Source organism: Amblyomma mixtum, chromosome 1 (assembly GCF_055824585.1).
Source record: "Amblyomma mixtum isolate Tamu chromosome 1, ASM5582458v1, whole genome shotgun sequence".
Lineage (NCBI taxonomy): Eukaryota > Metazoa > Arthropoda > Arachnida > Ixodida > Ixodidae > Amblyomma > Amblyomma mixtum.
Genome location: NC_143012.1, coordinates 272,960,052 through 272,987,041, shown reverse-complemented (window position 1 = coordinate 272,987,041; position 26,990 = coordinate 272,960,052). Strand labels below are relative to the sequence as shown.

Genomic DNA, 26,990 nt, shown 5'->3' with positions numbered 1-26,990 from the left:
CGCGACGAGCGCGCGGCGTCCGCCAGCTGCGGCGGTTGCTAGGCAACGGCTCAAGGTCAATCTCTATGCCCCCTTGGAGCACCGGCGCAGCGAAATCGCAAGTTCGTGGCTAATGTAGCTTTCGCTACAAAATGTGTCCTCGTTCTTTGTTTGACCTTGAAATGAATTCTTAGGGCATGCGTTTTGTTTTTCGGTGGAGTTGTGGCCACCGAGGCGGAGATGTGAAATCTGCGCTTGTGACAGGCTACCGCAAGCTCGCGAGCTGGCGCGGGAACCTCGATCCCTACCAAAACAACACACTGATTTTTGCACCGCGCTCTGTGTTGTCAGATGCCTATACGAAAAAGAGACGACGACACTGACGAAGCGCGGACTACAAAACGTCAGCTAGCCGGTACTCTCGTGTCGGATTTTGTCAATACGGCGCACAGTGCAAAAGTAAACAACTTCGGAAACCATTATCAAAAAATAGCGCAAAAGGAACATGAAGGACGGAAAGAACGACGCGATTCCCTAAAAGATCAGTACGGAAATCTTCCTGAGCATTGCGGCGAGTGCAGCGAAAAAAAGAAAAAGGAAAAGTGTACACCGGTTTTTTCTAGAGCCACCGTAGTTTCAGACATCGCGATCAGTTTGTACGTGAAATTATGGAAGTGCACCATAAAGAAATGTCAAAATCTGTGTGTCAGCGAGGCCTCTGTTACCATGGCAGACTGAAATTGATTTTTTAGTCTTCGCATTCCGTTGATATTCCTTTCGATAAAGGGTTCTTTTGTAGCGAAAGCTACATTGGCCACGAACTTGCGATTTCGGTGTGGCGGTGCTCCGAGGAGGCACAGAGACCGACCTTGAGCTGTTGCCTTGCAACCGCTGCTGCTGGCGGACGCCGCGCGCTCGCCGCGCCATTTGGCATGACGTCATACCTCGCACCTCGTCGCGGAGCCGCCGTTTGGTATGACGTCACACCGCGCGCCTCGTCGTTGCTCTCGCCTTCGTTCACTTCGCCAGCTGTGTCGCATGCCTGATAACATGTCGGAGGATAGAAAAGGAGAGCTCGCGTGCGCCGCAACCACAGTTGAGGCTGCAGTATGCACGGCGACAAGTCTGTGAAGCAGAAGGAGGCATGGAATCGACATCGTAACAAGTTGAAGAGGAAACGAATCACTCAGGCAACAGGGGAACAGCGCGCCGAACGACTGGCTAAACGCCGTGAATATGCCACCGCGAGCTTTCGCTACGTATATCCTGGCATAGCCGAGCTAAGCCACCGCCAGTTTTTTATAATGTATCTCTTCCCTAGCGATCAGTGATACGTGCTGCTTACAATTCTTTTCTTCCTTTGGGTTGCCTTGGCCCAAGACCTATTAAACGCCTAGCATAAGGGCTGTTTTAATAAAAGTGTTACATCACCGCCACCCTTTGACTTGGGCTTCCTTGGGGAGGCTGCTTGTTTTATGTTTTGAAGCGAAAAGCTTCACTGCGTGGGTCAGAGCCGAGCTTCGCGTGAGCCGAACTGGTGAGTTATGCGCATGCGCGAAACCGAGTGACGTCACGCGCCGCGCAGGTGATCGCTCCTCGCCGCAGCCGCCTCCGTCACCTGCCCTTTCGGCGCAGCCGCGCGCTACTGCGCATGTGCGTCGCCTCCTCGCTGTCGCTACAACTGCGTGCTTCGCCTCCTCGCCCACCGTTTGACCTTTCGTTGCAGCCGCGTGTTGCCCGCGTCGCAGCCGGCAACCCTCATCTCCGCATAGTTTTAACCACGTCGATTTCCGTCTCCTCCGCCTCTGTACAGGCAGTGTGTGGACGGCGGTCAAACCAAGCATAACTGAAGCTTTTCGCTTGTATATCCAAGCTTAACCAGAGCGAAGTCACTGCCTAATTCTTTTATTGCGAAAGCAATATTGCTAGCACTTTTCTGCCGTCCGTGGAGGTCGTTCCTTCGCTGTCACGTGGCACGACCACGTGACAGCGTGACGTCACGAACAGAGATCAGGGTTGCCAAGGAGAGCAGCCTTGCACTGCGCACAAGTTATCAGTTTTAGAATTCCGTTCAAAATAAAACCGCCAAGGTAAAACAAGATTTGGTACTCGGTGACGTGAGCTCTTCAATGAACAGGAAGGAGCGATTGAGCCAGAGGCCGAAAAAACAGCGTGGTTTATGGAACTCGTTTCTAGGTGGTATCCCCTTATGTCATCGCGTCATCTCACCATGGCCATGAAGGAAGGAAAACTAAGGAGAGGCCCTTTGTATTCCCAATGCATTGGCGAGAATGTGGCGGAAGTGACTTCAAAAATTAGGCTTAAAAAGTCGGGCCACTAGCAACGTTGTCGTTGTTGCTAAGAAAACTCGGGCCACTAGCAACGGCGTACGGCGTCGTTAGCGTCGTTGGGCCCGTGTGTTTCTCGGTGGCGGTGGACGGGCTTTCGGCACGGTGTGTTCGGCCTTGCGTGTTAAAGTCTACATGCCTGGCGTCGTGACGTTACGCACGGATCTAAGATTGCTTTTAAATGCAGCAAATAAACGCTCATTTGATATTTTGTTCGTCAAACTTGGTGTCGTTACGCGGAGCGATCGATGCATTGAAATGAATCTCGAGAAAAGGTGGCACTCCGGAACCGCGCTTCGACACGCGAAGAAGCGTTGATTGTTTTGATCAGCGAACTTTCGCACCTCACCAAACAGCACAGAAACATGAAGCCGCTCTCGGCGATGCTGAGCTGCGTTTCGAAGGCCACACGGCGGGTTACGGTGGCCCGAGGAGGATGGTGAGCTGCAGCTATAAGTGGCGCGCAATGTCGTGTTTCTTCGCCTGCCGTCGGAAAAGGTTCACCGCACCTGTGCGCCGGTCTGTGTCTAGGTGCGTGTTTGCGGGGAGGGAGGTGTAGGAGTGTAGCGGCGAGCGGCGCGGTTTTTTTTATACCTTTCTTTTACGAAGCGCTTGCGAGCCGCGCGATCCCCGCCCCGTAGCTCCATGGAGAAGGAAGAGGAGAGCCGAGCCAACTTCCGGTTGCGGGGCGGCTTCACAAAAAGTGACGTCAGGACTTCTCCTTAGTTCTTTCCTTCCTCCATGCACCATGGCGCTAAGCCGCAGAAACATGACTAAATATCATGTCGCCTTGGACACACTGCTTATGGCAACAGAGAGACGAGAACTCAAAATGAGCACTGGATCTCAGCAATACACACGTCTCTCGAAGTAATCGTCGGGTCGCCGCCTCCTTGCCCGGCTACACATCCAACATACCACTCTCATGGAAGAGCGCGTACGTATTCCATCCCAGTGGAGATGCGCCCTCCACGTGCGCCCTCTTCCCGCGAACATGAACCGTGAGGACCATAATGGCCGGCGCCTGGCGCGGGCGGAAGCCCTGGCCCGCCACTATGGATCGAAACCCGGCGTATTCTACGTGGATGCCTCAGGCCCTCACCATGGGGGATGGTACACAGCCGCAGTCGTCCACCAATCCAAAACAGTGAACGGCCTTACTTTCCGAGCCCGTGACACAACACACGCGGAGGAGGTCGCCATTGCGTTGGCTGCATCTGATTCCAATTCAAAAACAATTATTTCCGACTCGCGAGGGGCATGTCGGAACGTCGAGCAGGGCTGGGTACCGTATCTAGCCTACCGCATTCTTCAAAACAGCGTCTACACCGGTGACCCCGCGCACCGGCGTATCGTTTGGGCTCCCGCTCACATGGGCCTTGAGGGAAATGAGGCAGCTGACGCCGCCGCCCGCGCGCTCTCTCACCGGACATTCCCCTCCGACCCTGACGATCAGGAAGTAGAATTTATTCCAGCTTACACCTTCAAAGACATCGTTTTACTCTATCAATCTGGCCATGGTCTTTATCCCCGCCCGTGTAAAGGTCTGTCAAAGGCGGAGGAGGGGCTTCTGCTCCGCCTGTATACTAATACTTTGCTGTGCCCGGCAGCTCTGAAACACTTCGACCCTTCTTTCTCGGGCAGCTGTCCGCACTGTGCGGAGAAGTCTTCGGACATCTACCACATGGTGTGGGCCTGCCCCTCCAACCCTGCTATCCCCCCTCACCCCAACCCAACCCGGGAGGACTGGGAGGCGACCCTGCTCGGCTGCTCTGACCTGCAGGCCCAACGGGCCTTGGTCGCGCGAGCCTGGGCGGCGGCCGATGCCACTGGGGTCCCGAACTAGGGACCTCCACCTAGTATTTGTAAGGGCTGGCCCCCTCTGGGACAGCTCATGCATAACCTCCTGTATTATACCTGTACATAAATGTTTTCCACCACCACCACCAGTGGAAGCCATCGCAAGCAGGGGTCCTACTTGCAACAACGGCTGTCCTTCGCCTTCAAGAAGTCAGTGAAGGGTATGAATTCCTTCTGACGAGCAAGCTGTTTCAAGGCTGCCTAGAAAACCTTTTTTCTGTGGTGCGGCTCATGCCAGTGCCCACTGCGTTCGACTTGAAGTGTGCACTTCGACTCATCAGCGTCAGCCACTTTCTTCATACTCCCAAGTCGACAAGTTACAAATTTCACAACTGTGCATACCTTGTCGATATGCTTGCACACGCCAAGAAGGAAGGTACGGAAAACGAAGTCGATGGAATCAATGATTCGGAAATCCTGTTCATTGAAGAGCTCACGTCAACCGAGTACCGAATCTTGTTTTACCTTGGCGGTTTTATTTTTCTAAAACTGATAACTTGTGCGCAGTGCAAGGCTGATCTCCTTGGCAACCCTGAAAATGAGTATGCTTCCCTCACTGCACTCAAGGAATACGTCAGGGATGGACAAAACCTCATATATCCCAGCAGGGATGTAATCAAAACATTGAAAAACTAGGAAGAGCCTTTTACAGCCGCCAATTCATGGTGTACCGGCAAATTTTTCACCATGAAGTCGTCACTTCGTTCTTTGTTCGCATATCTTGAAGAGATAGACAAGCCCTCTGTGAAGACTTGCATGGCTCACAAAGAGCGAATAAGAAAAATGTTGACCGCTGCGTATGCCAGAGTGAGGCTTCGAATTCATCTTCGCCAAATTTCGAGCCCTCATTCTAGTCGCCACGGATGCAAAACTTGTGCTGGAGTCATCCTTGCGTAACCAAGCCGGAATATGAAGTTCCGCGAAAGTTTTGCTTCGAAGCCTGAATTCTGCATCTATGTATATGTGCAACCACAACTGTTTTGTCAATTACAGGCATCTATTTAACATAGATGTTTACTTTGAAAAAGTGCAATAATGTTAATTCACGCTCCGATGAACAGGAATATTGGTAACTCTATTGTGTGCTTTCATAACCCCTGAATAAATGATTTCATGTTTGCTTGGGTAACAGTTTATGTGTTCATCTAGGTATACCCAGAAGAACAGGCGAATGCTTATATTTTATTACCGTTGCTGATAATCTTTGTTTCTTTAAAACGTGCGAAACCAAGACGCTGTGTCATAGACTGCGTCTGCTCAGTTTTCTTATTCATCCATTACACTCGCTTGTATTGGGACATTCGTACCTAAAAATTAAAAAATAACGCCAAACAAGCTTGGACAGAAATCAACCGATGCGTTTCATCAATTCTAATAAACTTGGTAGTTTGAAATGAACTACAAAAGAAGTGAACAGAATTAAATGCTTTCAATTGAGGGAGGTGTGGTCGAAAATAAATTTTCAAACTGTAAAACATGTAAAATTTTCATGTAAAACAAAAGCGCACCGCAAGACTTCTTATTTTTCTTATTTTAAGCGCCCGCGGCAAGCGAGAAGCCCTCCCCCCACGAGAACGAAACCTGCATATCGCGGGCGCGAGAATGGCGGCCGTCGTAGCAGACGACGCAGCTGTCTTCACCCTAAGCGGGGCGTGCTAGTTCAAAACTTGTGGTGGTGTGACGAGTGATGGAATACGTATCATTCGTCTGCTTTATTTAACTTCGGCAAATATTTCCTAGTCCCTTTAAATCTTATGCTGGCACAAAGGTCAATACTCAAAAACTGCATATGTTTATGACTTTGACATCTGTTCACCATGCCCCATTTTCATTTTCTGCTTCAGTTACAAACCCACAAATTACTTTTTTTGGTTTATGGAAGTTTTTAATATTAGGACAATAGTGCGAGGTCGTATAGGTCAAAAATATTTGCCACACAGGCACGTGAGAAAGCATATGGAACAGTTCCCTAACAGGGATATTGAAAATCACCTTTATCGCTCTTTTTTGCGACATTTTGTTTGTTCATGTCGTCATACCCCAGATGATTTGGCCATAGTGAAGTGGAGCTGTAATTAGTTTACAATCCATTAACATTTTCACAGGGAGGGGTATTGTAAACCTGAGCTGGAATAATGCACCAATAACAAAGGCAATTTTTGTTGTGATGCGATTTTTTTTGCGACATTTTGTTTGTTCATGTCGTCATACCCCAGATGATTTGGCCATAGTGAAGTGGAGCTGTAATTAGTTTACAATCCATTAACATTTTCACAGGGAGGGGTATTGTAAACCTGAGCTGGAATAATGCACCAATAACAAAGGCAATTTTTGTTGTGATGCGATTAATGTGGTTTGGTCTGGTTTTATGGGAGTTCAACGTCCCAAAGCGACTTGAGCAATGGGGGACGCCGTAGCGAAGGGCTCCGTAAATTTCGACTGCCTGGGTACTTTAATGTGTACTGACATCGCACAGTACATGGGATTCTAGAATTTCGCCTCCATCGAAATTCAATCGCTGTGGTTGGTATCCAATCTACGTTTTTCAGGTCAGCAACCAAGCGCCATAACCACTGAGCCACTGTGGCGGCAGTCATATGACTTTACAATGGTTACACTTGATGGACAGGGTTGAATAGACACTCCTTTATTTTGTAACAACTAGTACAGAACCTGTTGACACTGCTTCCACAATGAAAACAAAGATAAACAGGTGAGCAAAAAGTATTGTGTCACATCCCCAGTACAATGATTCTGGCAGTGATAATCTTTTGGGTGTGCCACTGCATATCAGCTCACTGGTGCCTACTCACCGGTTGAGGCGTAAAAGAAAAAGGAGGTTGCATGGAGGAAACAAAACACATCCTGTAGTAGCCTCTCCTTAGGCCAGAAGCTTGCATAGCTGTCACTGGCCAGAAAAAGCGGCAGGATATGATACCTTCGAGTCCACTACCATTAATGTCACCAATCAACAAGACTGCCTTCAGCACCTCAGAACACACTGTGCTGCCCAAGCACATGCTCATAACACACCGTCCAAGCAAGTACTAGCACACTTTTCAAAGGAATGTGAGCACAAAGATAACTCGCAAGTACTTCACCACAATTTTGTACAGTAGTAACTTTGGGCCACTTGTGCTAAACAAAAGCTGCTGTGGCAATATCGCAAGAACCGGGTCCATGGAAAATAAAAATGATTAAGCATAACAGTACAACATGCCCGACAACTCAGTTGCACAACAGCAGCACTGGTTACTAGTTCTTAAGATCCATGTATTCTAGGTGCACTCGACGCCATACATTACCAATTAATTATTAGCAGATTACCTCAATGAGATTCGCAGTACTTATGGCACTTCATGCCCTACTGATGCCCGAGGCTTTTAAGAAATTTTATCAAACTGTTAGAATAAAAAAAAGTACAAAGAAAGAATGGTGTGGAATTTTTGGAGAAAAGAAGAAAAAGCCCTGAAACTGTACACAGAACAAGTTCACTTGCAGTAGTTATGGGACACACAAGACACTGCTCACTCGACTGCCATCTGTAACATCACCTGCACCACTCACCTCCACATATGGGCAAGTTCATTTATAGAGAACAAACATTCAAGTAATAACAGTGCTCTAAACACGCGGAAGGGCTTTGAACCAACAGAAACAGGTACAGACTGTTAGAAAAATTACAGCGATACACTCGAGGTGACAGTGACTACCTACAGCTTACAAGATGGTCTCCTAAACCAGGATCTGTCTGCAGTACAGTTTGCAGCAACCGCTCTGAAAAGTAATAAAAAAAAAGTCTATCCTAAAAACAACTGCATGTTTTTTTTCTCTTAAAACCACGTTAAAAAAGGTATAAAACTACTACTAGAGTAGAAGCTGCACAAGAAAGAGTAATCAATAACACTCTACGATAACGAAGCCCCGAGCTTTGGGGAGAGGATTTACGGCCTGTGGCAGGAAGGAGTAGATTCTGGACAGATATGCAATGCTCCTGTGTTTCCAGACTCTGTACAACTGGTGCAATGTGCAGTGCAGAAATGTGCAAAGAACACAAATCTCCCTTATTTTATCTACAGAGTAGAAAAGTTTGATTCATGGGAAGCTTCTGCAAAATGCAAGGCCGCGATACATAAAAAGGAAACCAACCAACCTAAAACTAAAGCCAACGCTGAGCTACAGGAGAAAAAAGAGGAACTTTTAATTTTGATTGTAACGCGAATTGCACGCTAGCAATGCAAAGCGAGCATGCAACTGACCTGTGAGTGAAAACTGATACCTGTTCAAAAACCTTAATGTAGATGTCAACATTCAATCTTTCGTGGAACAACTGCCTCCGCCCTTAACACCAACACGTTGAAAATGATGACTTTAAAAACAACTCTAGAAGATCACTCTCAGTGCTTCATAGAAAGACTTCAATAAGCTTGTCCTCTCACCAGTATACATGTAGAACCAGCAAATATGTAGAAAATGGTTAACTGCCAGTGACTGTGGCATATTAAGCTGCTACAATAACTTTCACTCACTCCAACTTGAGCATTTACACACGGCCTTCATGACAAACTAAAAATAATGTAGAACCTCTACACTTTCTCTTGCAGGCGCATAAAGTATAAGAAGTACGAGAGAAATAGAGCTACCTTATTAAAGACTAAAAAACGCTGTAGCTCTGGGTACGCAAAAGCTTGGGCAGAAAATAAGGCCACACGTTCGTCTGGCAGTATCGCAATTCACAAATGATTTAAGCCACTGGAATGTCATGCCACCAACCGACATGGCCTCCTAGATGCTTATGCAAATGTGAACTCTGGTGGACAGTGCATATATGTGTGTGCCTGAAATAATGCTGTACTCTGCTGAGCAACAGCCCCTATGCCGCCACAGGTGCTGCCTCGCTCGATGTGGCCCATGATTTGCCAGGCTTGGCATCAAAGCTTGGCTTCACAAGGCAGCTAGCATCCTGCACCTAACGAATGCCGATGAACAACCTACAGCAGATCACAAATGATGGGTCAAAGAGGACAATGGCTGCAGTCAACCTGGCTCGGGTAACGAGGGGAAACGACGGGAACAGTGAGCAACGGTATGCGCATCTGAAGGCGGGGCAAGAAGACGACCTTGGCAGTGAACCACAACTGCACACGCACGCACACACACACACACACCACACACAGTCAACAAATGGGCACAACACCAAAATGAGAAAGATGTTGCTCGCGCAGTTTTGAGATGCCACCGGCCACCTCCACAATGTTACTTGAGCCCAGCTCCAAGGGGGATGACTCCGACACTACTGCTTGACAGTGCTGGCCAAACATAAGCGGAATGCCGGCAAACACTGCATGTGTATGCGATTGCATGACAAACACACGCCTCCTCTCCACAACTCAACTCAAAGGTGGCCTTACTGTGGACCAGCACTGCCTCCGAAAATGCAGACACGAGGGCAAATACAGTCATGGTGCGAACATCTGAAAACAAACACAAGATGCTGTGCACGCAGCTATCATCCTGTTCTGGGGCAGACAGTGAAGAACAGCACAACTAGGAAGGAATCAGAAGGGGGGGGGCATTGAAGTGTGCATACATTATATGTAATGCACAAGTCGACATTTCAAATACCCCCAGAAAAAGCAGAGCTGCAGTGATAAACACCTTTGCATTGCAAAGCACTCACCATCAAGAACTAAGTTACTCTAATGTGTGAGCATGTTGTGACCTATTTTGGGTCACTTGCCATCTTACTGCACTCAGCCTAAACACACCGGTAATCCAACCCTCTTCATGCATTTCCAACCGATTCTTGCAGCAGTCATGATAATGTGTTCCTTTCCTCAAGCACTAAGGTAAAGGTGGCCATCTGGAATACCTCATAAGGCAAACTAAGTGCGACTCGGACATCGCAGAAGGCCTTTTAATGGCAGTGATACATCCAGAGTCCAGAACAGGCTGATGGCCACAGTTATTAAAAGGTAGCTTATCCATTCAGACTATCCGGCAAGCATGGTGTTGTGAAAGATACCATGCATAGCTTTCAAAATGAGAAACAGGCATAAGAGGTAAGATGATTGTAGTGAGACAAATGCACATATGAGAAGCAATGATGCAGTGCTTCATTCACACAAGGTGCCGCTGAGACATTCAGACAGCACTGAAGAATAAATAACACGAAAAGAACTCACTTTAAATAAGAGTAAAGCATACATAAACAAATGCCTAAGGCCAAACTTTGTTCATGTGCAAAGGTGTACAAATCTTGTACATCTATGCAGCTGCGGAGGTCTGAACATACTAATAAAAGAAGCATGTTTAGGCATTTTACACTGGTCAAACATTCACATATACCGGCGTTTTTTTTTAATTTGCATCAGCAAAAGAAAAGTTCTATGTAACAAGATTCAGCAAATAGAGAGTAATAACTCAAAAACATAAGGGTCAATGAGTGTGAAGTGTATTGCAGGACTGGCTGCAACATGAGTGAATCCCCTCTTTGCTGCCCATTTCATGTGCCCTTTTCACACAGTGCCACTTTTCTCAACACACAAGACTTGAAGACATTCCCCATGATACAAAGCAGCTAGACAAGTAGGCAGCCTCACAGGCTGTGCGAACTGTCTTCTAAGAAGCACCACACTGTCTTCGCAGTAAATCTTCACGGGGCTTCCGAGGCCAGAGTTGCTCAGCACCTGCATAAGGCTGCATTTGCACAAACACATCCAACTAACTTTTCTGTGCATGAACACCGGTCAGGCTGTGGCAAGCAGTGCACTTGTGCCCCAGAAAATAAAGTCAGTAGCAGCGTGCTTACATCTGTGCAGAGCTAGCAAACCAGCCTCGTCTAGATTGCACTGGGATGCGGAGGGCACTGATGGTGTGCTGCTTCAGCAAATGAACACAACAGGCCCTGGGGTGACACCACACACCTGCATGGTCTGCCCCAGAACAGGATGGGAGGGGCTAAAATCACACCACAAGAGGAGTCCTCCAGACAGCAGCGGCACAGTGATGACACTACCGGGTTGAGTGTGTTGCCACCATGGTATGAAGAAATAAATTATCGATGATCGACACACAAGGGGGGGGGGGGGGGGCCTCACAGTGAGATTCTCATGGGAGTCTGCTGGTGCCTCATGTCCGCTTTTCACACCACTCAAAACACTGGCGAGTCCTGCTGAGGTGGGCTACCTGGAAAAAAGAAAGAAAAACACTCCCCTTCACACAGCAGAAATGACCCAAGGATGTATTTTCACGTACCAAGGCATGCCATCGTAGAAGGCTCTTTCAACCAACAGGGGCTTATTAAAGTGCACCAAAATATCAGTGCATGGGCAAAAATTTTTGTACTTCGCTACCACTGAAATACGGGTGCTCAAGCAAGCTTTTGTGAGTGTTTTCCGTATAACCATGCACAGAAAAGAAAGACCACTAAGAAGCCATGAATCACACCTGAACTGCTGAGGAACATTTATAAAAAAGAAAGGCTATACAGTGAAACCTCGTTATAGCAAACCAGTAATAATCGTAAAACAGTTTCCTATAGCCGAAATTCGTAATATAAAATTTCGCCCCAAACGCACGCAATAACTGTGCAATTTAGTGCAATTCTGGTGATCCTTACAAGAGAAGCGGATAGATGTTTTCCCAGGTTATGGTGGCGTTTCGAAGACGCTCGCGGCTGTTCCGCAGACCGCAAAAAACCGAGTGCCAGTTAGGTTGGCTCCTCCGCACAGCACCGCAAGCGCAGGTTAAGCGCCGGATACTGTGGCTTCCCCGTATCACAGTTGTGTCGCGTGGAAAGCGGTACGTCAGAGCGAAAGCTGCCGCCGTTTTCATCACCTCTGCGACAGCAGACATGAGCGCAGGATTGTTACTGCACGCTTACAACCACCAGTGCTGCTTCCATGGCGCTGTCGACGGATGCCAGAGGCGTGAACACGTGCAGACTGCTGGACTGCAACCCTACACGCCGCTGTTGGCGAGTGCGAGATGAAAGTGCAAACCTTGGTGCGAACGCGTGCTGCATCACCGCCAGTCACTTGGTCAGTGCGGCGAAGCCTGCCGCCTGCCATCCGAATGGGCAGTTTGGCGCCGGGGAGTTCGATATACCCGTTTCATGGCCAACCGTGTTCGATATATAAAGTAGAAATTGCATGAATTAGTCAAAAATATTTACGAAGAGTTCGATATAGCCAATAATTCGTAATATCCGTGTTCATTATATTGAGGTTTGACTGTATAAGGAGTTTGAAAAGTCACGAGAGCCTTATGTGTATTTAAAGCGTTTAAAAAGTTTCAGAATCAATTGCTGACCCAGATACGAAATGCGCGAGATCAATATTTTATAACCAGTTTTCCTCTGTGGTGAGTACATCAGATGATTTATGAAGGAAACTAAATGCACTTCTGAATAGATCTTCAGGGCCTAGTCCAGTTATGAATACAGTCAAAACTCGATTTAACGAAACCCGATTTAACGAAGGTATCCTAATTCCCCCTCAGGCGCCCATAGGGTTCAATGCTTTGACTAACCCGAAATAACGAAACCGATTCTGTGATCTGTCCCGATTTAACGAACCTTTTTTCGAGCAATAAAGGTGAAAAAGTGTTAATTTTTGGTCTATTTTGTAGACAGCACCCCAAAATTTATTGATTACGAGTCAACGGTAACAGCGCGGAGCATCTTCGGCCCGCCGCTTTTTTCAAACCGCGCGGCGCAAAACGAGTTAATTTTGAGTCGAGCTCACGAGACGGCGCCAGCAGTAAAAGTTTCATGCCACATTTCATAGACGGCGCTGTTGCAGTTCGCGTTTTTTTTTTGTATGTGTGTTTGTGTCTTGTGCTCTGTGTTCGCTCTTGTGCGGATATTTCCCCGTGCCTTTGAACGCACGTCTTTGTCAAGCTCAGCTTGTTAGGCCTCCATCAGTCTAGCCTTGCTATCGTTAACGCGGACGTGGTGTGTGCGAGCAAGCGCGCCGCTAACCCTCCTGACTAGCAGATGGAGCCCTGCAAGAAACGAAAGAGGCTTACCCTGGACGAGAAAGCGGACATAATTCGTGCTGTGACAAGTGGACAGAAGAAATGTGACGTGGCTGCAGCACATGGCATTCCAGCGAGTACTCTCTCCACAATATTGAAAGGGAAAGATGACATCCTCCGCGCCACTTCGTCGGGGAATCTCTCGCACAAAAAAACGCTGAAGACTACTCCTCAAAGCAAAAAGGAAGAGGCCCTCTTCGCCTGGTTTATGGATTTGCGGGCGAAGAATATTCCCGTGAGTGGAGACCTGCTCCAACAAAAAGCTCGCTCTTTCGCGTGCTTGCTGGGCGACAACGAGTTTAAGGCAAGTCCCGGCTGGCTGTCGCGCTTCAAAGAACGACACGGCATCGTCAGGAACCGCTGAGCAGCGTAAGCATGGCTGTAGTCGGCGACTGGCAGTCTGAAAACGTGCCCGACATTCTGGGAAAATATGCCCCCAGCGACGTCTACAACGCCGACGAGAGCGGTCTATTCTACCAAATGCTGCCTAAAAAAACACTCGCCCTGAAGGGGCAGGCGTGCCACGGCGGCAAACACAGCAAACAAAGGCTGACTCTTTTGCTGTGCGTCAACATGGACGGCACCGACAAACGAGAACCGCTTGTCATCGGAAAGAGTGCGAGGCCGCGCTGTTTTAAAGGCACCAAAAAAGCTTCCTGTGAAGTACGTTGCCAATTCAAAGGCTTGGATGTCGCGTGCCATTTTCGCTACATGGCTGAAGGAATTCGACAGCGACATGTGTCGCCAGAAAAGGAAAGTGTGCCTGTTGCTGGATAACTGCGCGGCCCACTACGTTGCAGAGGTCGAGCTGACCAGCGTGGAGCTCCGCTACTTCCCCCCAAACGCAACGTCCGTGGTTCAGCCCTTGGATCAAGGGATAATTAATAGCGTGAAGTGCGCATACAAGCGTCGAGTCGTCGACAGAGTTCTCCTCAACCTGGAGCTGAAGCGCGAGACGAAAATAGATACTTTTATGGCGGTTGAGATGGTGGCGGCGGCTTGGAGAGCATTGAGGCCGTCGATAATTGTCAACTGCTTCAGGACTGCCAGTTTCGGTACACTAGGCCCTGAAACTGCCGAAGCTGGTCCGGACTGCGCGAGCGCCGTGCACGAGGATGAAGATGCCTGGGAACACCTTCGCTCAGTGGATGAAGTGCCCACAGGCATAAGTTTCTCAGACTACGTGAACGCCGACGCAAACGCAGTCACAACGGAAGTTTTGACTGATGCCGATATGTTGACGGCTTGTAGGAAGCGTGGAGGGAGTGACGGCTGAAGATGCTGCCGACAACCCTGCAGGTGCCAAAGCTCCCGTGCCGACACCAGGTCAGGTGATGGATGCTCTCAATCGGCTGCGACATTTTGCCGGCGCACACGAGGGGACGGAAGACGCGCTGACGCACTTCAGACCTACGAGAAATCGGTGCGGCCGTTGCTCACAAAGCACACGCAGGTAAAGATCACCGACTTCTTTGGCGGAAAATAAATTTGTAGTCCCCTCGGGCCTTTCTTGTTGAGTAAGAATTTTTGTTGTTTCTTTTCATACGCGCTAGCGGCGCCGGTCGTTTCCGCGGTCCGCAGTTTCATTTTGGGAGCATTTACGCTTTACAAATATGATGCTGCGGTAGCTTTCTGGATGCCGCCATACCATATAATCGAATGTACCGAATTATGTGCCCAAGAAATGCCTCATTCAATTTAACGAAGTTCTCGATTTAACAAAATAATTCACGGCTCCCCTCAACTTCGTTAAATCGAGTTTTAACTGTATTCAGACTGGGGGATGATGCACCTGTGTCTCTCCCCTTTCTGCGTCCTTTGTGAAGTTTGTGCTGTTTTTGTGCCGGGATGATGAACCAACATGCACTGACTTAGCTAATGCATTTAATATCCACTCTACAGAGATAACAAGTGCTTTGGTCAATTCTCATACTCTCCGAAAATTGAAACGAAGTTCTTAATGCCAGTACCAGAATCTGAAGTAATATAGGTTTTCATGGGCTTAAATAATGGCAAAAGCAGTGATGCAGATGGCATGAAAATAAAGCCAGTGAAATTTGTGATAAAAGAAATAAGAGGGTGCTGAACTCATGTATACAACCTTTGCTTATCTCAAGGAACATTTCCCAAACAAATGCACCATGCCAAAGTGAGTCTGTTGCACAAGAAAGGAAGAGAGAATAATTTCAATGGCAGAGTGCCAGCGCTTGTCCGATTGTGCAAGCCTCGTTTTCAGTACGTTCTTCGCCTTATCGTGCCATGGGCGATAGACCTCTCCCGGCCTACGTCATCAGCGCACGTGTTTCTGGTCTGATGGGCAAAGCATGCGCCGTACCGAGAAGGCTCACACTGGGAGAAAAAAGGCTGTGAGGCGTTTCGAATCAGGGAACAAAGCATTGCAGCGAACAATGCTAAAAGCCGTCGTCATGATTGCGGCTGACCGCGTGCTTCCGTTGGCGACATGGGTGGAAGGATGGGCGACACTAGAAAAAAAAAAAGTTTTTTCGCACGTAGTTTGTACAGTCGAACCCGGATATATCGAATTCGAAGGGGATCGGAAAATAGTTCGATATAGCGAAAATTCGATATACAGATATAGGCTAAAACTGCACTCCCGATCATAACAAATTGTGGCTTACCGTTTGGAACAGCCGCGAATCACATAGTATGGGCACGCAATGTGAAAGCGCTTTATTTCGCGGAAAAAAAATCACTAATTTTGGGCTGCTTTTTTCCCTGGGAAACGAAGTTCAAAACACTGGCCTCGATCTTCTCGAGACTGTCCAGGTGCGAGAGCACAGTGCCTTCCATTTCGCCGCAACGGCTGATGCTGACGGCAGTTCAGTGGCTGCGCACGGACGCGTTTCTTCGACAACACAGTTGCCCTCGTCGTCGCTGGAGTCGGCGTCTTGAACGCCAGCTACCGCTTGAAGTTCGCTGTCAGCGTTAAAGTCCTCAACAGTCACTTCGGACGGAACGGCGCCGAGAAAATTGGACAAGTCGCGAAACGCGTCGTCCAAGCACTCATCGTCATCTAAATCTTCGGGGCATTCATCTCCGGCCACTTCAAGGCCTGCCTTGCCAAAACAGTTGGCTACTGGGGCCTGCTTTACGTCGCGCGTTGAAACACAGGCACACACACACAAAAAAAAAAACACGCGAGGCGCAGATGGAGCGATAAGAGCCTATGCGCGCGGCGAAGGAACGACAGAGGGAAAAGAAAGATCAGGGAGAAAGATAGGCGCTCTGGGCTTCGTTTTTTTTTTTTTTTTTTTTCTGAGCTCTCTCTTTTCCCCAGACCCACGATGTGCCCACGAGCGACCGTTTTCTCTCTCTCTCTCTCTTTCCCCAAGAAGCGTGGCTACCGTCGCCGCGCGTCTCGAGGGTGTTGCTCCATGCCGCACTCTCTCTTCGCTAAGCTCCAATGACCTTGACGGAGCACATGCCGGCGGTACAGGAGGAGGGGGAAAGCTCGCGCCGGTGGGGCGCAAAAACGGGGAACAAAAAAAAAAAAAAACGGGGGCCCTGCGCCTGCTGACTGACTGCGGAAATGTTCTCCGCTGAGGCGGCTGAGGACCGGACAGGAATGTCTTTGGGGAAAGCGCGCCTTCCAGGGGCGCGGCGCGGCGTTCGATATATCCAATGTCCGGCGAAAATGGAATTCGATATACAACGCAACTGTCCTATACTTTTGCATAGTATTTTCAAGGGAGTAATCTGTGTGTTCGATATAGCCAATAATTCGAAATATGCGGGTTCGATATATCCGGGTTCGACTGTAGTGCCCGTCCAAAGTCATAGCCTTTCATGGGCGCTGGCTGGGACTGCACCGACAGCATTTATCCGCATTTCCGAATTAACAGGGCTCAATTTAACAAGCATTTAGTTGGTTTATCGGGGTTTAACATCCCAAAGCAACTCAGGCTATGAGAGACGCCGTAGTGAAGGGCTCCGGAAATTTCGACCACCTGGGGTTCTTTAACGTGCACTGACATCGCACAGCACACCGGCCTCTAGAATTTTGCCTTCAAGAAATTCAGCCGCCGCGGCCGGGACTGAACCCGTGTCTTTCGGGTCAGGAGCCGAGCGCCGTAACCACTGAGCCACCGCATTTAGTTGCAAGTTTCGGAGGTTGCGTGGAAAAGAGGGTAGGCAGCTGCCACCGCGGCCGGCAACCCCTACCCTCCGGCGGCTGGCCATTTAGGCTTTACCCACTCTTCCACGGTTTTATCTGGTTCCATCTTCTGTCCTCGTTTAGGACATGCGCAGCCTCTAACCATGCAGTGGTATTTTTTTTTTGGGCCATGTGCTGTGTACTAAGCCGCCCAGACGCGGTGGCACGTAGTTCGAATTATCCGTAGCAGAACAGACTTGCTTTCGAACTAAGAGGCTTTTTTATACACAGATCTCTATGGAGCTTGGCCGGTCCAAGTAGTGTAGTTCGAATTATCCGAAAATTCGAATTATTGAGGTTCGAATTAACGAGCTTTCACTGTACACATCGGATGGCACCATTTTTTATCTTTTTCTTTCAAAGGATACTCTGACTGTGGTGCCACGCCAGCCAAATTCCCTTTCTGACATTTACTATTTTGGCGTTTTTTTTGTCTGCGAGTGTGTCTGCTACATCTCCATTCACACATCGCTTTTCTTTCCTTTTTCTCCGTAAAGTATGGGACCACAGCTACACATCTGGTAGGGGCAGCTGCATCATTCCCTCCTCCTCATTAACCCCTTTGTACTCTCTTATTTCTGCAGCAACAAGCAGCGCAACAACAAATGTAGCAAGTGTAGCCTGCCGCACCTGCAAGCGAGCTTCAAGAGGCAGCCGTCCCAGCTACTGAGGTGGCGTCCTCTGTCGCCTGCTGCTGCTGCTGCTGCTGCTGTGTCTGTGTCTGTGCGGCAGCCGGGATGTCGAAGATCTCGGCGAAGAGCGGGGGCAGGCGCAGGGCGTGCCAGTGCGGGCGCAGCCAGGCCAGGTGGCGGGCATGTGCCAGCCCCAGAGCGCGCAGGGGCCCCAGCAGGGCCAGTGCTCGGCCGGGGAGACCCGGGTCCCCAGGGTGGTTGCGGCCCGCCTGCAGCCGCAGCGCCTCACACAGCTGGCTCTGGCTCAGGTCAATGGCCTTGCTGTCGTACAGGCCGCTGCGCTCTGCACGCGGGTTGGGAGGACACTGCCATCACACCCCCATTCCCCAGACCTCTTCATTTCACTCACAAAGGGACACGAATGGACCAATTACTTCTGCTGGTGTAGCCCGAGAAAGAGAGAGCCGGAGAGTACCCAGGAAGGGCAGACAGGTCAGCCTGAGGATGACTCTACTCTACACTTGGGGAGGGGAGATGGGAAAGAAGAGGAGTGATAATACTACACCTCAGCCCAGTGATACCACTTATCACAAGCACTCACTCAGTACAAATGAAGACAATGTGACGGTCGCGGAGCACATTAGGACTGTGACACCCGAGTAACAGATACTAGATGCCACAGATGGACATAGATAGATGGGCTATGCCATCACTGCCACCTAGCCTACAGGCCGTGATTGGGGATGGTTGGGGATAGGGCTTAACGGAGAATACCTAAGTAATCTGCGATTCGCTGATGACATTGCCTTGCTAAGTCACTCAGGAGATGCGCTGCAAAGCATGATCAATGAGTTAGGCCGGCAGAGCAGGACGGTGGGTCTTAAAATTAACATGCAGAAGATCAACGTAATGTTCAACAGTCTAGCAAGGGAACAACAGTTCACAATTGGTAGCAAGGCGCTGGAAGTGGTAAGGGAATATATCTACTTAGGGCACGTAGTGGTTGCTGATCCGGATCATGAGAGGGAAGTAACTAGAAGGATAAAAATGGGGTGCAGCGCATATGGCAGGTTCTCTCAGATCATGAATGGCAGTTTACCTATGTCCCTCAAGAGAAAAGTATGCACCAGCTGTATCTCACCGGTACTCACCTATGGGGCAGAAATGTGGAGACTAACAAGAAGGGTTCAGCTTAAGTTAAAGGGGTTGAGACACCAAATTATGAGGCCATAAAAAGCTTGTTATGGGCTTCCTCTGCATGTAAGATCATCTACAGCCAAGTATTGGATGCGACCAATGCTTAAAATATATTTTATTTCAGCTCCAAAGACTCCTTAAATGCTCTTTCTCACAACTGAGACCCATCAATAGCGCGACAGTTTGTGATGCAGAGCTGTGGGAACGATATTAGTGAATAGCAGTGACATCACAGCACATTAGTGTGACATACTATGAATGGCGACGCACTACATCGGCCAGGCACTTTGTCGCCGACTCGGTGTGCTGATCAGCAAATATGCTGTTGCTGATGCAGCAGCCGGCATAATGCAGTATCGGAGGCTGAGCGAAACCTTCACATCGATGAGACAATGGCAGTTGTCTGCACCTTCTCCGTACTACGAATAAGCGAAACAACTGATTACATTTTCATATGCTCCCACTTCAACTCACCAGTGGTACGAAAGGCCTAGCGAGTCCAAGGGGTTCGTATGTGCGATGTCGGTGATTGTTTTAGAGAATACAAACGGTCATCGAGCATAGTTTTGACAAAAGTGACCAGAAATCAAGGACCGCTTACATCTTAGGACGCCAGTACATCGAGCGGAAAACGCCGCTGCTAGGTGGTGTTATTCAGTCTGTCGAACAATGCTGCAGGCGCCCGCGGCAGCAGCTAGGAGTTGTCGGCGTCGCTTGAGAGCAACAAATTAAGCAATTTTATTTATTGCAAATGCGTGCTGAACATACTTCTAGATAAACTAGTTTAAATTCACACCGGGAAAAAGCAGTTAAACAAGTCAGAAACGCCAGTCCTACGCAGTGTCAACAACCTGGCTATGAAGTGTTCCTCAGGTTGGCGCTCCCACTCTTCAGCGATTCTTGCAGAGTTATCGCACTGCATAAATGCACAACCGCACAAAAGAGAAGAGATTGCTTAACCTAAGTAGAACGCAGCTTACAATTCATGCTGAACTAACGCACAATTGCTGCCTCTATACAGATGGAGATCTATATAAACAAAAGTAGCGTTGCGATGCAGTCGTCATGGACGCATTCCTGGGGGAGTTACGTACTCATGCGGTAAATGCTGAATCCTGTACAATTGTCTGCAAGCATTCATTTAGCGAATGCATGCACTGTTTGCTAAACAAGCACAATCAGCAGCCACGGGACCCTGAGCAGTCTCGCAGCGCGGCTGTGTGGGCGGCGCAAAGTGAAGACTGAGAAGGATATTGGTCGGTAAGAACGGTGAGGCATCGTGTCGTTGTAATGTGACCAGTGGATCGGCCGACTGACATGCTGTCCACTACGGGCCACCGACACAGACGTCCACTGAGCATCAGCGTTGGCGTGGTAAAGCGAAATACAACGCAGAAACTGCATTGGCATACGCAGTTTGCCGATCGCGATCGGCCGAAGCGAGCCGCTGGGCTTCATGACTCAATGTTGTCCCTCGCTCGCTTGGCTCTTCTCAGCATAATGTAGTACTGACCAAGTTTGCCGGCACATGATTTCGAAAGGCGCTGCCTATGCACAGCATATGCATGGGAGCAGCTGACGCAGTAATCCGTGCGTCACAGATTTTAGGGCCCATGCAACCAGGGTACCCTGATGGTGACGGTGTAGCACTCCCTGACGCTCAGAAACCGAAATCGCTCGATATAAATAACGCAATAATAAATTATTTGCCGCACATATATCAATTGCGCAGTGTGCATCACGCATCCTGGGGCTATGTGCAACGTTTGAAACAAAGAACACGCCAATAAAAAATTTGGTGTCTCCATCCCTTTAAAGACCATGCAACAAGCTATGGGAAGAAAAATTATAGGTGTAAGGTTAAGTGACCGAAAGTGGGCAAAGTGGGTAAGGGAACAAACGCAGATTAATAACACCCTATTCGAAATCAAGAGGAAGAAATTGGCATGGGCAGGGCATGTAATGCGAAGGCAAGATAACCAACCGTTGGTCCTTAAAAGAGTATAGGCCCCCAACTTTTGTGTGTGCGTTTTCTTCTTTGCAATGAGGCGTAAGGCATTCCTATACACGGATTACCACGAGGTATCCTCCTATGACGTAATTTATAATCTAATTTCTTTCTCTTACTGTTTCAACAGACGAATGATGGCTGTGACATCAAATAGAGGTTACAGGTCATGTGAGGCATGAAAAACTGCAATATAACTGGTGCTTCTACATACGCCATCATTCCGGCTTTTCAGGAAGCTGCTTCAGCACTGCAGTTAGTTAAAACGATGAAGGATCAATTATATACAGTAAAACCTCGCTTACCCGGATCTCGATAACTCGGAAATTCGGTTAACTCGGACACGCACCGCGGTCCCGGCAAAAATGTGTGTATAGCTCAATGGGGTTAAATGCTTGTTAACTCGGCAGCATTTAGCCGCGTATCGGTTAACTCGGACAACCCCGCCAAGAGCTATCGAAACGTCCATACTCGGCGGCCTGAATGTTCAAACACCCCTAACCGACGACGAAGCCGGCGCAGCCGAGGAGAGCCACACAAACCGAAACAAGACGAGAAACGGCCGCAGGAGGCGAGAGATGTGATCATGATAGTGAGAGAGCGATCAGTGGCCAGGTGGCGCTAGCCACCACCCAGCGCACTGGTCGAGCATTCCGCCATCCAGCAACCACTAAAAGTTGCAAAGGACGACGGGACGGCTTGCTAGGCTTACTTTGTCACTGGATCTACGCGCGTGCTGCTCAGCCCATTCGACCCACGCTACGCCTGCGCTGCAGCTGTGTTGTTTTGCGAGTGTGCGAAAAGCCGTGTTGTGTGCGGACTCGTGCCCATTGCGTTCGACTTCTGGTGCGTGCTGTAACTGCCGCCACGTCTACGCTGACGCTGCTTTTTTTTTTTTTTGAGTTGCGAGTGTGACAAGCCGCATTGCGCGCGGACTGGTGCGTGCTGTCTCTGCCTTCACGCTTTGCTGTTATGGCGGCCGCCCCCCCAGCGAAGCGGCAACAGCAGCCGGCCAATAATGACATCATATTGGAAGTGCTCGGCGTGGAGGAGAATGAGTGTTCCGATGATGACAATCCAGATCAGCCGCCGAGGCTCTCGCCGTTCTAGAGGAATTCTGCGTAGAATCCCGTGACAGTGAGCGTGCGAACCATCACCTGATGGGGTTGAGAAAGATCGTTGTAGCGCAGATTCCGGCGACAAAACAAACGAAAATAACGCAGTTTTTCAAGCAATAAAGGTATGTTCATGCTGCGTACATTTATTTCTCGTTTTCTTGGTACATTCGACAATCCGGAATTCGGTTAACTCGGACATTTTTCCCTTTCCAGCTACACAGTTTTTTTTTTTCATTCAGAATTTGTGGAAAGGGAAGGTATGAGGGGAAACTAATTACTGCCAATAATTCACACGCACCGAGAAAAACCATGGGGCTAAAGAGCAGACTTACCGTTGGTGAGCAGCACAACAGCTGAGAAGAGGCCAATCTCTGTGTCATTCAGCTGAAGGTTGTTGAAGGCCACAAAGAAGTTGAACATTGCCGACACAAACTCGTGCTGCAAGGCAAATGTGGAAGTACGCATTACTAAACAGCAGATAAGAGCTAAACACAATTTTGTGGTCAACGGCAACCGCTTACTAGACAGACAAAGTAAATAAGAGTACAGCGACAAGAAAGGTGGGAATGAAAGAGGTTGCAAGTGCTTTTTTATATACTGTGCATTATTATTGTGCTACTGTTACTGTACTGTACAGTACCTATATTTGTCTTATTGCTACTGACTTAACAAAAATTTAATTTCTATATTATTTTTACCAATACACTGCCAAACTGTGGCAATTCCCAAAGCATTTTTCCAACGGGAAGTGATGACGTAGAATGAATTTTTCCAGCTAAAAAAAAAAACACGGGACGAAGAAAGGAGACACACGCAGGACAAACGCTGACTTCAACTGATGGTTCATTGGTGCAAACAAAATATATACACAGCAAGGTTTTGACACCCCACCTCACAAGTGCATGACCCGCACATTCGCATCCGCGTTAACAAGTTTAACAACTTGGCAGCTTTTACCTAGGAACACGACAGCATAGAGAATGAGGAGGTTGGCTTCTCGAAGGGAGAAGCAACGGGCTTTGATTTGAATTTTTACTGCTTTTCAGAGCATGCAGGGCTATAGTATCTATATAGAATATAGGACTATAGTATAGTATAGGTTATCCTCGACGCCTCATCTATGCACTATGCTTGTTTGTCTAAAATGTTCAGACCCCTGGTCAGCGGCCCTTTAAAGGGACAGTAAGGAGAGCTCTATTAATATCTTTTTTTATAGCAAAATCCGATAGTTCAGTATTTCATGGCTTTATTAAACCACTTGGCTGGCAGCGAAAGATGCATTTATTTCAAAGAAATTTGGATTCGAAGTTGAAAAAGTTTTTTCCGCCGCTGATTCAAACTTGGGACTCTCTTATGACGACACAGGACTAAGTGACGTGAAACAAGACGTGAAACAAGACGTGAAACAAGACGTGAAACATGACGTGCACATGACGTGCACATGACGTGCACATGACGTGCACATGACGTGCACATGACGTGCACATGACGTGCACATGACGTAACGCAGACTCCGCGATTTCTGGCGGCTAGCGGTGCGGCCTAGCAGCAGCCGAAATGAAAGCTACTGCCGGCCGCACGTCGAAGGCATCTATCAGCTATTGCGGCCATCGCTACCGTCGCTTCGTTTACGTTTGAACCAGCATTTTGCCAGCGTTATGATGAATTCCGTTCTCGAAGTCATCAACGAAGTTCTCGCAAATAAACACCTTAAGCATACCGTGTACCTTTTTACCATTAGCGGAGTACCGGGAGCCCGTCTACCGCCGGTGAGCAGGCGCTGATTGGTCCTGATGCTGCAGGCACGCACGTAGCTGCTGGGTATGTGGTGCCATCTGGCGACGTCAAGGAGATTTGTGCATGCATTGGCTGCGCGTGGGCTCCTGGAACTCAGGTACCGGTAATACGAACACGGTACACGGTATGCTCAAAGTGTATAATAACTTTGGCCTGCACTTCAGCGACCTCAGCCCCACAGAGCGTCCAGTAGTTGGAAGTTGACTGGCACAACCGGGAACGTTTCGCCGGGCGAGCGTACGAAGACTCAAGGTGCTCTTTACACTGCAAACTGCCTTGTACGATCACCAAAAATCGTGCCATCATAGTTTTTCATCGACCGTGGCGATCATCTGACCAACCTTAATAGGCTCCTTCAAAAGTTAACTAGCATTTGGAGCGGCACTTGGGAGTTCTTCTGCTGTTCCGCGCTTGCAAACCGAGGCGCGTCAAAACCACGCGGGCATGCAGAGCGCATATACGCGAAGCGCCATGATAAAACTCATCTGGCCGCCTGTGGCGCCGCTAAGTATTGATTTTCTTTGCTTACAACATTCAGGTTGTCTTTTGTCGGTCTTCCTTGTGTGATAAAAGCGCACTATTGGTTTCAAAACAAAACTTACTTCAGTATTCAACCGCACAACCTTCATTTGTCAGCCTCAGTGATTCGTGGCTTCTCGTGTCCCAGTGTTGCTAGAACCATTGGTTCTAGCAACACTGTATTGTCCTATGACGTCATCACGCTTGTACTTGCGAGTTTGGCCTGTGGCGGAGATACCTGCATTTTGGTTCTTGCTCTTTTCAATGCTACAAGAGCTTTGTTGTCAGTATGAGTGGTGTTTTTGTAATCAGGAGCGGGTAATTCATCGATACAAGCCAACTTCAATTTCTCCTCAGTGTCCCCTTAACATCCAAAATATCTCAACTTTATTGAGAGCCCCTACAACTCGAGCGGCAGCTATAAAAGCTCGGAGCCTGACCAAGCCAATTTACCCAACTGAATCCTTTTAAAATCAAAATGGCGCATTTCATAGCAGTGAAGAGTTGGCTGGCTGTGGCAGCCAACTCTTTTGGAGCCCTCCACTGCGGCACCCTTTTCTTCATTTCTTCTCTCACTCCCTCCTTTATCGCTTCCCTTATGGTGTGGTTCATGGGAGCACCGAGATATGTGAGACAGATACTATGCCATTTCCTTTCCCAAAAACCAATTTTACTGATTCTTCAGGAAAGGAAATGGCACAGTATCTGTCTCGCATCTCAGCCGCAGCAGAAGGAATAAAGGAGGGAGTGAGAGACGAAAGAAAGAAAGAAAGAAAGAAAGAAAGAAAGAAAGAAAGAAAGAAAGAAAGAAAGAAAGAAAGAAAGAAAGAAAAAAGTGCTAATATCGACCACCTGGGGATCTCTAACGTGCACTGACATCGCACAGTACACGGAAGCCTTTTGTGTTTCCCGCAGACAGGTTCGAACTAGGGAACTACGGCTCAGTAGCCAAGCGCCCTAACCCCTGAGCCACTGTGGCAGGGAGCTTTAGGGAGGCGATGTAACTAATCGTGGCGGAAGCCTCCATGGCAGCTGGTGGCAGGTCAGCCTCCTCGTCATCGCCTTTTTCTAGCAATCACATCATTCCTGGCATCATTTTCCCAGCACTCGGGCAGTGTTCGTAGATATAACGTAATGTTACACCTAGGTTTAACTCTTTCGCTACCGCACCATAGGCCATCGGACACTTTTGTACGATTCAAATCACCCGCGCAAAACAGCGTGATCTGGAGTTTTTGCGGATGTGGTATTAAAACTTATCTTTTGATTGCACTTTTGGTTTTGGTGTTTCGACATGAGGGGGCGCCATGAAAAATGAAACTTTGAACGGCCGCAGCAGCACCAGCCGGCGAGCATGGCGTCAGCATCGCCGTGCGCTCCTCGAAAACGAAAGCCAGCACCGAGCACTCCGGCCGGTTTCGGTTTCGTCTTTTTGTGATGAAAGCAGTGGTAATGAGTCACACAACGACATACAAACGTCAGATTACAGTTTCGACACCAAGACTTCGCCTCAGAGTACTGAAACCTCAGCGCGTGCTCGCATGTCAGTTTTTTTTTCGTTCGCTCTGTGTTTTCTGCGATGCATGCAGTTTGTAATTGATGACAATGGTCTATTTTTGTGCCTCAGGTTCTTCACAACGTATGGCCAGGAGTTTGCCGAATGCTCAAGGTCGCATCACGTTTTTCAACCGAGACGACAGCCAGGTGTCCATATCGGCGCATCGCTGCAGAGCGGTGCTCGGAGATTCGCTTGATGCCACCTCATTTCTGCTGTCGAAAATGACTGCTGCGTTGCGATACCAATCAGTACGAAACGCATTTCTAGAGAAGATTAAAATATTAAATATCATGGTTTCAGCTACCTCTACGGGTGTTTAGGAGTCGCAATGTCCCTTACACTGCACACAAATAATAAAGACAGCATGCTTTATCTAACTCACAGGGCCCCTTTAACCCATTAGCACCCAGCATACTTTTAAAAAGTCCAGTTATTGTTTTTTTTACGATTTCAACATCAAAGATTGAATTTTTCTTCTGAAGCAAGTCATGCTTTTGTCACCAGGCAATCGGCCGATGCTCTTTAAATAAGAAGGCGCGTTTCCTCTCCTCAGTATGTGATCTTTACATGCTGGAACTTCAGGATGTTTGTTCCCCACAAACCGCACCGGGAGTCGCACGGTTTAAAATTTCTCGTGACTGCATTTATGTACATATTATGCTAGTTTCTAGTATACAGCAGCATGAAAGATGAAAGTAAGCAATGGATGCTTTGAATGCCCTGCCCCTTTTGCTTTTTTCACTGTGATGAATCATATGCTG

General features: G+C 48.4%; 1 protein-coding gene across 1 annotated transcript in view; it reads right to left on the bottom strand.

Annotated features, from left to right (window-relative positions):
* Positions 1–6,811: 6,811 nt before the first annotated feature.
* The window catches only part of LOC149371708 (ecdysone-induced protein 78C-like), a 127,783-nt gene continuing 107,604 nt past the window's right edge, over positions 6,812–26,990 (bottom strand). The window contains exons 7-9 of the mRNA XM_089565974.1: positions 22,688–22,793; positions 18,031–18,375; positions 6,812–11,375 (exon numbers count right to left, since the gene is read on the bottom strand). Of these exons, the coding sequence (XP_089422100.1) occupies positions 18,044–18,375; positions 22,688–22,793 (438 nt within the window). The 3' untranslated portion in view covers positions 6,812–11,375; positions 18,031–18,043. The remainder of the gene's footprint in view (positions 11,376–18,030; positions 18,376–22,687; positions 22,794–26,990) is intronic.